Source organism: Phytophthora sojae (assembly GCF_000149755.1).
Source record: "Phytophthora sojae unplaced genomic scaffold PHYSOscaffold_3, whole genome shotgun sequence".
In the NCBI taxonomy this organism is placed as follows: domain Eukaryota; phylum Oomycota; class Peronosporomycetes; order Peronosporales; family Peronosporaceae; genus Phytophthora; species Phytophthora sojae.
This window is the reverse complement of record NW_009258117.1, coordinates 8,636,885-8,651,098: the sequence shown is the minus strand read 5'-3', so window position 1 is coordinate 8,651,098 and position 14,214 is coordinate 8,636,885. Positions and strand designations below refer to the sequence as shown.

Sequence of the window (14,214 nt, the reverse complement as noted above, 5' to 3'; positions counted from 1 at the left end):
CCCAGTTGTTTTGCACGATCAAAAGGAGGTCACCATGGTGAGGAATTTCACGCCAGGGATCCGATTCACCCGAATGACGTGTGTCATTTCCACCACACCGGAGGCGTACAGCTCCCCAACCGCATGCGTTATGATTTGCCTATTCACGACAGCTCGGAACTCCTCTTTTGTGATCACGGCACGCAGAAGCTGAGATTCCTCCCACTCCCCCACAACAAACGGCAAATTGTTGTGTATCACTTGTAGAGTCTGGAGCAGCAGGCTCATTCGCTGGCAGTTCTCTTTTGAATTTGCCGACGCTAGGATTCTGGTTATTTCTTCATCCCTTGTTCGCTTGCGCGTGTCCTCGGTGGCAGTCTTACCCGACGTGATACCATGCACTTCCTTCAAGTGCTTTGTAACGCGAGAAGTCCTCTCACCGTACAGCACCTGGATGGCATCTGCGTCTCGGCAACTGTGTGCGGCTAAGCAAATCCACCCCACCAAAGCTGGGTCATTGGCTGGGTGAACGCGTACCCCCCACTTGAATATAAACGAACGTTCATTCGAAGTTGGCGGGACGAGTACAAATCCAGGCTTTGGGCGATAGCCTTCGACAGCTCCCTCAACTACAGCAGGGATTTCTTCCGGCGTGCTCACCACTGTTAGCCCTTCTGACCGCGTCGGAGATGGTTCGACAGTCGGCACACCTTCCCGGCTACCCCCATGAATCGTGAACACCGGAGATGCCTCATACCTAGCCCGACGAGTAGGCGGCCCGTCCATCTCCACCAGTTGGGCAGAGGGGAAGCTAGTGCTGCGCCGAAGAACGGGTTGGGAAAGCACGCGTTGAGCCAATGTCTGCGACGACGGTGGTATTTTTGTTGACAGTATGCGCGTTGGCGTAAGAGAACGTTGCTGCTCGCTGGCTTGGCCCCACTGAGGCGGAAAGGAATACGGATTGCATGTTGTAAGTTAGTATATCATGAACCTGAATGAAATCGAGAGCGGCATACCTTGGAAACACCGATTCCAGGAGCCCGAAAATTGAAGGCAGCTAAGGAGAGGATATCCAGAGAGCTTGTACAAGTGCTGGGGTGAGCTTGTGTGCTTGAAGGCTCTTTGAAGAGTGCTAAACAGAAGCTGCTGCGCACGAGGAGAAGCGCTGCCCCTCCGTTGATGGGCCGAAAGCGGCCCTTCGAGCTTTGGATCGTATGCGGCTGTTCAAGAAGGGAAAGTACGCATTGTTATGGCCTTTTCAGCCAGTTAGAGCGCGAACTCGGGAAGTTTTGCGTGAACACGACACTAGCGTACCAAAGGACAGACATGCCAACGAACATGAAAAACCCGAACCTGTCGTCTTACTTCACTCGTTCCTGAGTTTTTTAAGTCGATATATCGGTATACCGTGTTCGGACGAAAGGTCAAGTGTAACGACGAACCAAAAAAGTTGCGTACAGTGGTTCGGTTTGCTCAGGTTCGTTCCAGGCTTGGGTACACCATCCATGGTCTCTTCGAACTAATCAGCACTAGGATTACTCTTGCTACGCCGTGGTGCGTACATGGATTGTGGGCTCGACAACGGGTGCAACTTAATTGTGAGTACGCTTCACTGAATTCTGAGTAATTCCACATAATGTGACTTAGGAAGATGCCACGTCCGGCATTCGCCACCTTGGACGGGACCGGAGGAGGATGCAATGTGAATGCATCTGGGGAAGTAACGCATCGATCCACTTATGCGGACGTGAGTAAGCTAATAGAGAATTCAAGCGTCATCTAGCAGAAAGCAAAAATAAGTTGCCCTAAAGGGTTTGTAGCACGTTATTCGTGTTCGTGAATGGCATCCCAACAAGCAACGTCTTTAGCGTTTAGTCAATAGTTTCAAGGTGACGCAGCGCACAAATTTAAATGAAGTTTACGTACTCGGAAGTCGATCACATTACTCATTACTTGAAAGCCGGCGAAATGTATTCAAAAGTAAGGATGACCCCTCGACAACGGGTAATAGTAGCCATTAATTTGATCTGCTAGTGATAGAGCAGCAAACGTACAAAGGCGTTTGCAAACAGCACTAACAGTAAGTAAGTGTGTTGTGAAAATTACGAACATGTTTGCGAAGTACACTATTCATAGGTATAAGTTCACGTACCGTTTTGCCCTTTTTTGGCACCTTCGTACAGAATGGAAAAGGCGTAGTGTGGGGCGTTTTGCTGTTAGTAGAAATTACTAAACACTAACTCACTGTTAGCTATACGTTTGCTGACTGTAAGTAGACGAGTTAGTAGCAGGGGAATAGTTGTTCGATACATGCGGTTAAAGTTAATGTAAAGTGAACGACAAGCTGCACGTTTCAGCATAGAATGTAGAAAATGAGATTGGCCAAGCAGAGCAGTAAAAACTATTCAAATATCAAAGTTCTGAGTAATATCCGCTCGTTTTGCTCGAAAATTGGTGTTGCTCGTTCGGCAATCACATGTTAGCAAAACTTACTCGACACTAACTAACTGTTATTAACACGTACAGCTACAGACGACGACGATGAAATCCGCCCGCTATCTGAACACTATCCTCCAGTATAACGCTAATCTTTAACGATGTCGAGTGTATTTCCATTGGCCGATCAGGGTCTTGAGTATGCATAAAAGTGTAAAATGGACACGATAAAGTGCATATATTACGTGGAAAGTGCGCTTTTTACACAAAATATACAGATCCGCTGATATGATTGGTTGATCGCATGAACGACATGGGCGGCTTTCAAAGGTATGGCGGATTTCATCGTCGTTGTCTGCATAGGAGACTAGGCGATGATAGTTAGTTTGACCTAACTCATTCTAATTCACTTTCGGATTTCCTTCCTAACCAACACTCGACTACCAAGCCTCGTCCGCATAATCTCAAGTATTTGTATTTGCATTTGTTGCGATTTAGATGGCTATCTACTTCCAGGATCGCGCTCAGCTGCAATCCCGCCTATAGATGGCGTGCCCGTTCGGACACGCACCTACGGTAGAAGCCCCTGTATATATAAATATAAGTATGCTCTTGCAACCGCTGACTTCTGAGGAGACGATGCGACGCCAACCCAGCGAAGCCGAGCGAGGCCATAGTGAAACCGTTCGCAACCGGAGCGGAGGTCTGCGGCGCGCAGGCCGGGGGAGTTCCACTGCGAAGTAGGTTCTATCTTTAAATGCGACCAGGATGCGCACCGGGGCGTAGCGGAGGTCGTGCGTTCCGCGGTCGACCTGAGTAGGTTCCCATCGAGCCCCTCCGCTGCGCTACGGGGTCGATGGGACCCGGAGTACATTGCACATGTCCCCGAATGACTAGTCACGTACGTAATGTTCACTTTTGTGCGGAAAACGGTTGGTACTCAGAAGTTTGGATTTCCTTCACATCTCGTCATCGTAGAGGGGTCACACGTAGCTGTATTCATTATCGGTCGACCGCACTGGTGCTTGCACCATTGCTAGGGTGAGGTGCGGTGGGTCGTTGCTCGACGGGGCAGATTGGAGAATGAGCTAACTCCAAACTAACCTATGTGCAGCTGCAGCTGGCGGTTCCACGTGTCGCGCGATGGGGGCCTAATCCTGTCTTCGCCGTGCGAGGAATTACCATGATCCAGTAGAAAAGTACTGGATCGCCCCCCAGGCCGACCGAAAAACAAACTACTGTCACAGTATTTGCTAAGTTCGTGATGCGTGTATATCAAGCCGTATCTACCTACTTCTGCGAGACTGGATCCTTGCGCTGCGTCGTGTCGGTCGTCGATGGCGAGTCCGACGTCTCCCTCTTGTCGATTGGTAGACCCAGATGAAGTCGATCGATTCGCGTTCGAACCGTAGCTTCAGGCGCATCGGAACGTGGCTTCCCGGTTCCCATGTAAGCTCCCGGTACCCAACCCATTGAATGAAATAATATACTCTTACGTTGATCCACCTTTTCGCGTATATTCGCTCTACCTCATATAGCTACCCATCCACGCCTCTCTGGGCCCTTCGATTGCTTGCGAAGAGGCCACCACCCCTACGTCGTTCTTCTCGGAGTCCACCCCCGACTGATGATTCTTCCTCTTCCTGCTCGTCGGTGTCTTCGTCGCTGACGTCATGAGCGGAAATACCGGGATTCAGTCGGAGACGGTAAAACGAGCCGTCCAGGCGGCGCTGGATGTTCCGGGCGTGGCGCTGTCGTGGGTTAAGGCGTGGCATTGAGCACAAAGCAGAATGGGGCTTGCCGAAGCGCTGAAAATGTAGTTCGCAGTCTATTTCTATTCTAAGTGTTGCCTTAAAATAAATACAGTAGACTTCAGCCCGGAGGTCAGGTTGTGATTTGGCTAAATTTAACGTAGTTAAATTGCAAAATTCAGATTGCAGATCAACGTAGCATATTGCACCATTGCGGCTTAAAGTATACAAAAAGGGTGTACCATGGAGTGGTACATTCGTAGAGTTCCTACTCCTTCTAGAGTTTAAGAGATTTTCACGAAATATTTTACTCGCGTGTTCTTAGGGCACAACACTAGAGATCTATCGGTTTAGATTTTTAATATACCTTACCCAAATATGACTCAGCAACACTTGCATATTTGGTTAGAATTGTCGGAAAGCACAATATCTATTAATTATGAAGTGTTGTTTGTCAAAAATACAGATCGATAAAGTATAAATTGGCTTTGCCCGACGAAGCTTATTCTTGTCCCTACAGCGCGTTTTTCACAATCTTTCGCTTGTGTTGTGGCCTCTTCCCCGGCTTCAACCCTCTTTTACCAATCCGTTCAGGAGTGGGTTCAAGTTGTGGAGGAAGAATTGTGTCGTCCCGCTGTAAGGTTGCTGTTGTCGGTCTTTACCCATCCAGTTGTTCGCTTGCTCTGACAAATTTGAGGTTATTTCGTCGAAAGTCGGGAGATTAAACTTTTCTTGGAAACTGTACTTCACCCAGTGAGCACCTTCGATTCCGTCCAGAAAATTCGCAGCGGCAGGGTTGTTCACGGCGAGTTCACTTCGATACAGCTTATAGTCATTTTCACAGTCGCTGCGTGCCATTCTGCATACCCACGCACGGTCTTCCTGGGACAATCTGGAACATTTCCTGTTAATGTTGTCCATGATATGCCGCAGGCAGTATCGATGGCCAGCGTTTGGGAAAATTGTCGCGACAGCTGGAAGCAGACCATTTTGTCTATCCGACAATATCGTGATCTTTTCCCAGTCAACTGCCTCCTTGAATGCTCCCAGGAACCAAATCCAATTGGCCTTGTCCTCTTGTGAAACCAGCGCGAGTCCAACTGGAACGATGTGATTGTTGTAGTCTTTCACGGTAGCTACCAGATAAATGCCCTGTTCGTGCATTTCCTCTTTAAGGTGGACCCCGTCAAAGCCGACCATCTTTTTGCAGTTCTGGGCAATGTGAATACCAGCGTTAGGAATGAAGCACGCTCGACCAAACGACGATCCGTCCGCGGCAGTTTCCACTCTCCAAACCGATGCGGGGTTCTTGTGCGCCATCAACTCGAAGTACGCCCGCAGTTTTTGGTAACTTTCTACCAAGTCGCCGTGAATTTTGTCGTCAATTTTCTGCTTCATTCTGGACACCGATGTAGCGCTTACGTCCGCTCCTTTCGATTTCAGAAAATTCCTGATAGCGGCGCCTGACATAGAAGCCGTAGATCCATCGTGGGCGGGAAGCATCTCGGTCTCGACAATCGCTGTCAGCTTGCTTATCTGCTGCGTGGTATTCCGCATGGGCTTGGACGGCAACGGGATGGACCCTTCAACACAAGGGGCCTTGGCACTACCAACGAACTTGAGGTGATTGTGCGCAAAATTTGCCTGGGTTATCATCCACTTCCCCGATTTCCCGTGAACATTCACGAAAAACGGACACGTGAGTTGGGCAGCTGGTGTAGTCCGGTCGAAATATTGCGTTCCATTGAGCGCCTTGCACGCAAATTTCGCATTACCGGAGTTGTCGGCCTTCACACTGGTCTGCTTCACAAAAATCTGGAAGCCGCACCTCACAGCCAAATCTTTGCACTTGCTGTCGACTGCTTTTTGTGAAGAAAAGACTGAATTGGCAATATTCTCTCGGAGCTGGTAGGCCAAGCCATACGTTGAGCTTGTCGGGTTCGTCGACTCGACTGCAACATCGTCCCTGAGTAGTCCCAACTCCTTGGCAGCTTCGAGATCAGACACGTCGAGTGAAAAGCGAGCAGAGCCGTAGTTTGGGGGGTTTCTTGCTCTTGACTTGGACATTTGCACAATGCAGCAGAATATAGCTGTGAATCACCCTTTAGAGAATTAGTTATTATTCAAGTCTACTTGGTTTTTATTTAGCACTAGCCTTCGAAATCTTACCTCCCACGTATCTATTTCAGGTGTCCCGCAAATAAACCGAGAGCTCGAAGTTAGCCCATAAATGGTTGATAGGTTTGCAAGTGACGTGCCGGGCGTACTTAGGATTTTTTTACTGTATGAAGAAAATGGCTGTCGGCCTGGGGGACGATCCAGTACTTTTCTACTGGATCATGGTAATTCCTCTCGCCGTGCACTCTCTCCTCGTGCTGAGAAAACCGAATCTTTGGCCTTTTGCCAAAAGATACCCAGTTTCCCCAGAATTCAGACTTGGTGAGCTCTTCCTCAGAAGTTAGAAAAAAGTTCCTCAAAAAAAGTAGCACCCGCAGTCGTGACAGTTGTGATGACGGATATTGCTCGGTGTGAACAGTGCGGCCAAGAGATATCGTTGTCACTGTCGTAGTTCCATTATGCCTCGTCATATATCCTAAGGCACCCTTGCAAAACCCATATGACAGTGAAAACGGTCATATCGTCAAAACCTGTGTGATCAAAAATATGTGATAGGAAACATTTGCTGATCACACGGTTTCTGACAATGTTTTGTCAAGATACGTACATGCATATGCATGTTGCTTGGCGCTGGAAGCACTGTATCAAGAACTCGATCGTCACCCAGAGCTCAAAGGAGTCCTCCTGCGATCAACTGGCGGAGAAGTGGAAGTCCGGGTAGCAGGATATGCTGACGACACCGCAGTCTATTTGGCCTCGGCGGATAAAGTCGAAACACTGCTGCAAGTCACCACTGCTTTTGGTGCTGCCTCTGGATTAAGCCTCAATCACGATAAACCATGGTCTTCGCGTTAAGCAAGTCTGGGCTGCCTTCGGATACTCAACTGCCTGCGATACTGAAGTTCGAAGACGCACAGCATCAAGGCCGCTATCTGGGCATTTACGTTGGCAGCGCCCGTGACCCCGAAAAAACGTGGACGATCGCGGAACGACAGCTTGCAACGCGTCTTGTAATGACCTGTCAGAAAACCACGACAGTAGATCAGAGAAGCTTGATAGCGTCTGCTATTATTGTGCCTAAGCCTCTCTACATAGGACAGCATGCATGGCCGTCCACTAGTACCATCAATCGAATGTCCAAGAAATTGCGGAACTACGTCTGGTATGGGTGATTTACGACTGAACTTCAGGGGAGCAGGGCCTGGCTGGACGCGGATCTCGCGGGTTTGCCACGCACGCACGGGGGGCTAGTGGTGCCAGATCTCAGGGTCGAGTTGATGGCCATGGCGGCAGTCACAGTCTCAAACTGGGCGGTAGTGGGGACACATACAGCTCATATTGTTGGTGACATACTGCTTGCCAGAGTGTCGGCACCTGGCACCCTGGTCCCTGCTACCTACTTGACTCCGGCAGTAGGTTTGGCGCCAGCTTCAGGATTTCGGCGTCGCCACTCAATGTGGGCTACCGGCCGGATGCTCATTACTGCGGTCGGAAGAGACCAGGATGTAGCAACTCGGGCGGACATGGTATCTTCCCTCTACCATCTCGCGTGCCATTTCGATTTGGTTAACCTCACCTGGGACGGACCGCGACTAGTGTTAGGCGCGGCCGCTGCTCTGAGAGCTGCTTCCTGCAGGCGGTTTCTTCAGGACGAATTCGCCCAGCTCGGACGGCAGTGCTTAGAGGGGCTTCCGTATGCGACCTTGGAGGACCTCCGCCTTCACGACGGCAGTACAGGGGAAATGGCTCACCAGAAGGATTTTCGCAGGCTAACCAAGCGTGGTCGGCCTTTCAAAGAATATGTTCACTGGTGCTGCCACGGTGGGGGCCGGATTATTTTCACGCTGCTTCTCAGGCGAAAATGGCGGACTTCTGCAGCGAGATCTCAACTGGAGAAGCTGGCATTGGTACTCATCACGAATTTTCCGAGACTACTCTACCTTGGGCCTCGAAGTGCTGAGCTCCAGATCATAGCAACGCCTTCGGACCATCCTGCCATTGTCACAGTTGTGCCCTTAGTGCCCCCGTGTGTGCGTTTGAATGCGGACTCGTCATCACGAAGCAGGATAGTCACCAGTCGCTCGCGGTTGATCAAGCAAGTGGCCGACCTGTTAAGCCTCGACGTCAGTGTCGTAGCTGTCCAGCCTCACCCACGAGTCTCGCGTATGGTTTGTCTTTGGGTGGGTAATCGGAGGTGGACACAACCTCGCAAACACTATCGTGATCTCATTGCGGCCGCTTCCCAACGGCGAGGATATGCAAGTGCTACCCGTCGGAGGGCACGCTGGGAGCAAGCCAGTGCACCAGCGGCGCAGGGGCTATCGCAACTTGAATGGGCGAGGCTTCGACGCATTGTTGGCCTAGGGCCGTGGGGGGAACAAGTACTGTACCGGCTCAAAAATCATGCCTTCCCTCTTTACGACAGTAGCAGACAACAACTCGGATGCCCCCATGCAGCGTGCGTCCGGCTGGCAAGGGTTGATTTGCACCACATCTTCTGGGTGTGTCCGGCCGCAGTATCACTACGCAAAGTCCTCACGCAACGCTGGCTAGCAATGGGTATGCCTCGGACGCGTCTCGAGGAGTCATGTTTTAGCTTACTCCTTCCTCAGGTGCCTGCGGGTGTGTGGACAATGGTAGAGCACCTCTTCCCCAGTCTGGAGCGAAGTACGGTTGACCGGTTAACGGTGGCGGTGACCAAGGTAATGGAGAGCTCTTGGCGAGTCGGCGTGGCGCTCTACTTCCACGCTGTATGGAGGTGGCGTGTGGCGTTCTTTGACCCGCTCAACACAGTCACAGAAGACTACCACCGGGCCTTGTTCGTATCCAGACTGCGCCACGGGTATGACACTGTACATCTACATCTCGGTCGAAGTCTTCAGCGGGATGTTCTCGAGATGGCGGCCCGAACGATGCGTCGTGTGCTCATATCCGCGTGGGAGCCGACGCTCGACGCGGCACCAACTGGACGGGCCCGCTACCTTTTGTTTTTCGATGGCGGCTCGCGTGGTAATCCCGGCCCTGGCGGTAGTGGTGCTGCAGTGGTCCGCATCGGAAACGGACGCGGTGGTCATGAGATCTGTTGGGTCATTAGCATGTCCTACGTGGCGGCCAGCACAACCAACAACGTGGCGGAGAACATGGGGCTACTGACGGGGCTTAAGGCGTGCCTTCATTTTGGCTGGACCCCACTTCATGTGGTAGGAGACAGCAACCTCATCATTCATCAGCAGAAGACGCGGACTCCGCCTCGAGCTAAGCACCTACAACCGCTGTATTGGCAAAGCCGGCGGCTGGCAGACAAACTGGCGGTAACGGCGTGCTCACAACAGAATGGCGGACGCCCTCGCCAACATGGCGATGGACTCACGCCGCAGTTTTCAAAAGATACCCACTCGAATTTGCGGCTCCAGTTCGACGTGGGACGACGTGTACAACTACGCTTCCGGCGACGTAGGTCACTGGATGGAGCAGAACAGTGATGAGAACTCCTCGGAGTTCGTGGCCTTCACCCGTTAGTGTGTGGAGGTGGCTCTGGTTTGTTAGGGCCGTTTCATAGGGCAGTCGGTTAGAGACGACCACCGACAAGGCCATAGCTGTCGTTAGCCAAAGAAGTTAAGTGACATCAATGTACCTCACTGCGAAACGAAACGAAATATGCATGTTTGATCTGAAGTCACCCCGCAAACCTCTTTTCTAAGCCAACATCTACATTTTTAAACACAGTTCGGGTGCATCTACGTTTTGCCACCGGCATCTTCTCTATATACGCTTTCAAAACTGCTACCTCACAGCAGCTTAGCAAAGACAGTCGGCTACTTTCTCACGAGTAGCGCCACAGTAACTCGTCGTCTTAAACGACTTAGATCGGGCCCACGCCGAAGTTCTGGCTGGTCGAGCCGAACTTCTTCGCAGACGTGGGCTTGTAGTAGCTGGCCACCTTCTTCGAGTTGGACAGCGCCGCCGACTCGCGGTTGCCCGTCAGCGACCCGCACTTGGACAGCGCGTTCTCGACGCAGCTGCGGCCCAGCGCGGACTTGCAGGACGACTGCGAGTTCGAAGACGGCACGATGATGGCGCCCACGGTCTCGGCGTCGTGCTTGTTCGGGATGGCCGTGTTCTCGAAGTAGTTACCCTCCAGCAGCACGTTGCCGTTGTCGACGACGTCGTACGAGAAGCCCGTGTTGTTGGACCAGTAGTTGTTCACGGCGTGGACGATGGAGTTGCCGCCGACCTTGGGCGAGCGGCCCGACGTGTTGTGCACGTAGTTGTTGACGAGCGTCACCTGCGTCTGCGTGCCCAGGAAGAGGAAGGTCCAGTAGTGGTTGCCGTCGCACGTGGCCGAGTACTGCGTGCGGCCGTCGAACTCGGAGTTGCTGATGGTCATGCTCTTGACACTGGCCGTGCCCGTGGCGACCATCTGACGGCCGAGGTTGGAGATCTTGACGTGGTCGAGCCAGATGCGCTCCATGGGCGTCTTGCCGCCGTTGAGGCCCTGGATGTAGATGGCGTCGCCGCCCCAGATCAGGTGCGGGTTGAGCTGCGTGATGTGGATGTTCTGGATGATGATGTTGTTGCCGTTGAGCCACAGACCCTTGCCCTTGATGACACCGCTCGTGCCGAGGCCGCGCAGCGTCTTGTTGCTCGAGACCACGAGCGGGTTCTTGCTGGCCGCCAGGTCGTACGTGATCTTGACCTGCGTGCCTTCCACGCAGCCGCCCGTGTTGGCCATGCCACCGCTCTGCAGGATGACGTCCTGACCCTTGTAGCCGTTGTTCTTGGCGAGGCAGTCGCGGTTGCTCTTGGGGCGGCAGCCCGTCTCGGTGCGCGTGCCCTCCGAGCCGCGGAAGTCGAAGGTCTTGGTGAGGACGATGACGCGCGGCTGCGAGTCCTTGAGGTAGTTCCTCAGGTCGTCAAGCGACGCCGGGTACACGGGGGCGACATTGCCGCCGCCCGTGGTGCCGGCAGCGAGGCCCGGCGCGGAGCCCGTGGAGATGGAGGAGCCCTTGCTCGTCGAGCTCTGCTTGGGCGACTGCTGCTCGACCGAGTATTGGCTCGAACCGGCCTGCGTACCTTGGACAGCGAAGGCGGCGACGGCGACGATGACGAGGCGGAGGATCTGCATGGCGGGTGCTGGGCGCTGCTGGTGTGTGCGTGCGTGTGCGTATGCAGTGCGAGGCAAAACCGACAATGAGCTGCAGTAGCGAGTGGCACCGGCAAGCGCGCCTGCCTCACGTGAGTCAAGGGTGGTCGGCTGTTGCGCGCCGATGGTGTGAGACTGCATGTCAGCGACTACATGAACATGTGCAGGACCACAGATTGACGACCCGGTGGGAGGAGGACCAGGCCAAGTGGTTGCGGGGAAGTGTTACTCTTACGTGATCCTGCCTGCTGGGATCGCGGCAGGCCCACTGCGGTGCGATGTGTCAGCAAATGCTCGAGCTCGCTCGGCTGGGAGAAGCCACTGTCCACCTTCATCGTTTGGCACTCGGACAGTAAAACTACAGCAGTGCGAACGCTTCCTGGTTGTTGATGTGACACATGCGCTAGGCGTCCCTAGAAAGCTTGACGCTAAAGTTCTCGGCTCAAGCGTGCACCTGTAGTGACTGCTGCGTTGAGTCACACCAGTCTCTAGTTTGCTGTTCGTATGGCCAACGTAGCATATCCACTGGTACGTCCTACCATAAATGCACTTGTATCAGAATACGCGTGTCGAAAGGCCCACAATATCGACCCTGCGTAACGCAGACTATGTTGCCTTCATGTAGACTATATTGCCTCGCACGATTCCGTCGGATTTACTGTAATTAGTATCGCACAGAGCTGGTGTGTGTTTCTGTACAGTAATACCAGTGAGTTCGCATTGACTCTAGAAGGAAACGTCGGGGTGCTCCACCGTTTAGCTGCTCGACCGTTCGCCTAACCTGTCGAAGCTTCCTCACCCCGGTAGGCAAGTCAATCCTGGCAGCGCCAACTCGGTTAGCTCACATCGTCAAGTCGAAGCAGCCAGCCTTATGGTTGCAGCGAACCGATAGCGTACGAACCTCTTCAATGAAGAGTTTTGTCCCCATCAACAAACTGTGGCAGCTAATTGTTGGCCCTGGTACAGAGAACTATTCCCGCCGTCCGAGAAACCAAATGAACGAATATCCACCACGGGCGATCTGTTTTCACAGTTACATCTGTCTTCAGTTGCGTCATGATGGCATCAGTACGCAACTGAAGACAGATCACTGATGGTGCAGTTTGGATAAGAGAGCACGCTTTCATTGATGGTTTTGAAACGATGCCGACAACAGTATGGTGGTGGTGGTGTGGGGAAGGGGGGCAATGGGGACATGGAGGACTCGAACCTCTTGTTAACGTATTCTTAAAAGAATGGCAGAGCAAATACGAGTACAAGAAATACAACGGCTACCGACTTGCCGTGGCATGCCAGGCCAACTCCAAGAGTCGGAGATAACAACACTTGTGGACGCACCGGTATCGATGAGCGGTAGTTATTTCGTTGGCGAACCAATAGATTGCCAAAATTAAGCTATGAAATACCTGCGAGGGCATAATTTGGCGTTTGTAAGTTTGCGCAGAAAGTTTTTTGTTACAAAATAGAACTATCCGTTCAAGGGTAAAGATATGGATTTTGGCGCCTAGCGACTTGTGTGGGTCGATGCGAGTCAAACACCGCGCCTGCGTTGCACGGCTTGTTGCTGGGTTGCCCTCCCCCCGACGAAATCTACATTTTATCGCTCGTTGTTGTTTAGTTCGTCCATGTGTCCATTCTTTGGAAACGTTTCCTGACGACGCAGCAGCCTGCCAGGCTACCTGGATCCACTCTCATCAATGAAGCGTGCCCCTGAGGACGCATCAGTGCGCACCACAGGACACAGATGTAACTGTGAAATGCGATCCTGTGGACAGCAGTGTGGTGGATTCTTCGTTCATTTGTTAGTAACAAATTGTTACCCCGGACGTCAAGCAGGATACCGGTACATGTAGCTCTTTGTACGGGGTCAGCGTCTAAGGTGACGCGGTTTGTTGAAGCGGGCGGGGTCCCTTTAACAAAGAACCGTCATTCGCGAGATTTCGCTGCGACCATAAGGTCGATTGTCCACGTCTACAGCACGTTCGACAAGATGTGAATTAACAGATGTGAGGCTGCTTGTCAGCGCTTTATCACGCTAACTTACTTACCTACCTAACGCAGAATAGCTTCCCGGCACGTGCAGCAACTTGCTGCCAGCAAGTGGTTGGGCAGTAAAACTGTGGAGCAGTCGCCGTCAAAACGAACCCGTAGGAAATACACACCACTGCAATGCTCAGTAGGACATACATGCACATATTAGCACTGCTGACAACCGAATTAATATGCTGTCAAATCCGACGGAATGGTACGACTAACGCATTTTGCGTTTTTCGTGGATTTATTTCGTTTCGCCGCAAGACTTTCGCGTTAAATCGTGTATTCGTGTCCTCGAAATGGTTTTGCTGTGAGCTTAGAAATCTAACACTGGGAGGGGACTATTCCACGTTGTCTGCATCTCGCTACTTAAGTACATAAGAACTTGCTACAATAGTTACGCCCAAGGGCAACACGATACGCAGGGTCGTTCTTGTGGCCCTATCGACGCACGTAGGAATTTTACACATTGGTGGAGCGATGCACCACATCGGATGTGCTACGTTCACCAGGCGAACAACGAACTCTGGCTCCAGTGACGTAGCAGTCACGGTACCGTAAGTGCACACGTGAGCCGAGGACTTTAGCGTCAAGCTTTCTAGGGACGCCTAGCGCATGTGTCACATCAACAACCAGGAAGCGTTCGCACTGCTGTAGTTTTACTGTCCGAGTGCCAAACGATGAAGGTGGACAGTGGCTTCTCCCAGCCGAGCGAGCTCGAGCATTTGCTGACACATCGCACCGCAGTGGGCC

At 52.2% G+C, this 14,214-nt stretch overlaps 1 protein-coding gene across 1 annotated transcript; it reads right to left on the bottom strand.

Moving 5' to 3' along the window:
* Nucleotides 1–10,146: 10,146 nt before the first annotated feature.
* Nucleotides 10,147–11,409, bottom strand: PHYSODRAFT_490300 (hypothetical protein; the record flags this gene model as incomplete). The annotated part of the gene is made up of 1 exon (XM_009526505.1): nucleotides 10,147–11,409. One exon carries the CDS (start codon nucleotides 11,407–11,409, stop codon nucleotides 10,147–10,149), a length of 1,263 nt encoding a protein of 420 aa, XP_009524800.1.
* Nucleotides 11,410–14,214: the final 2,805 nt, after the last annotated feature.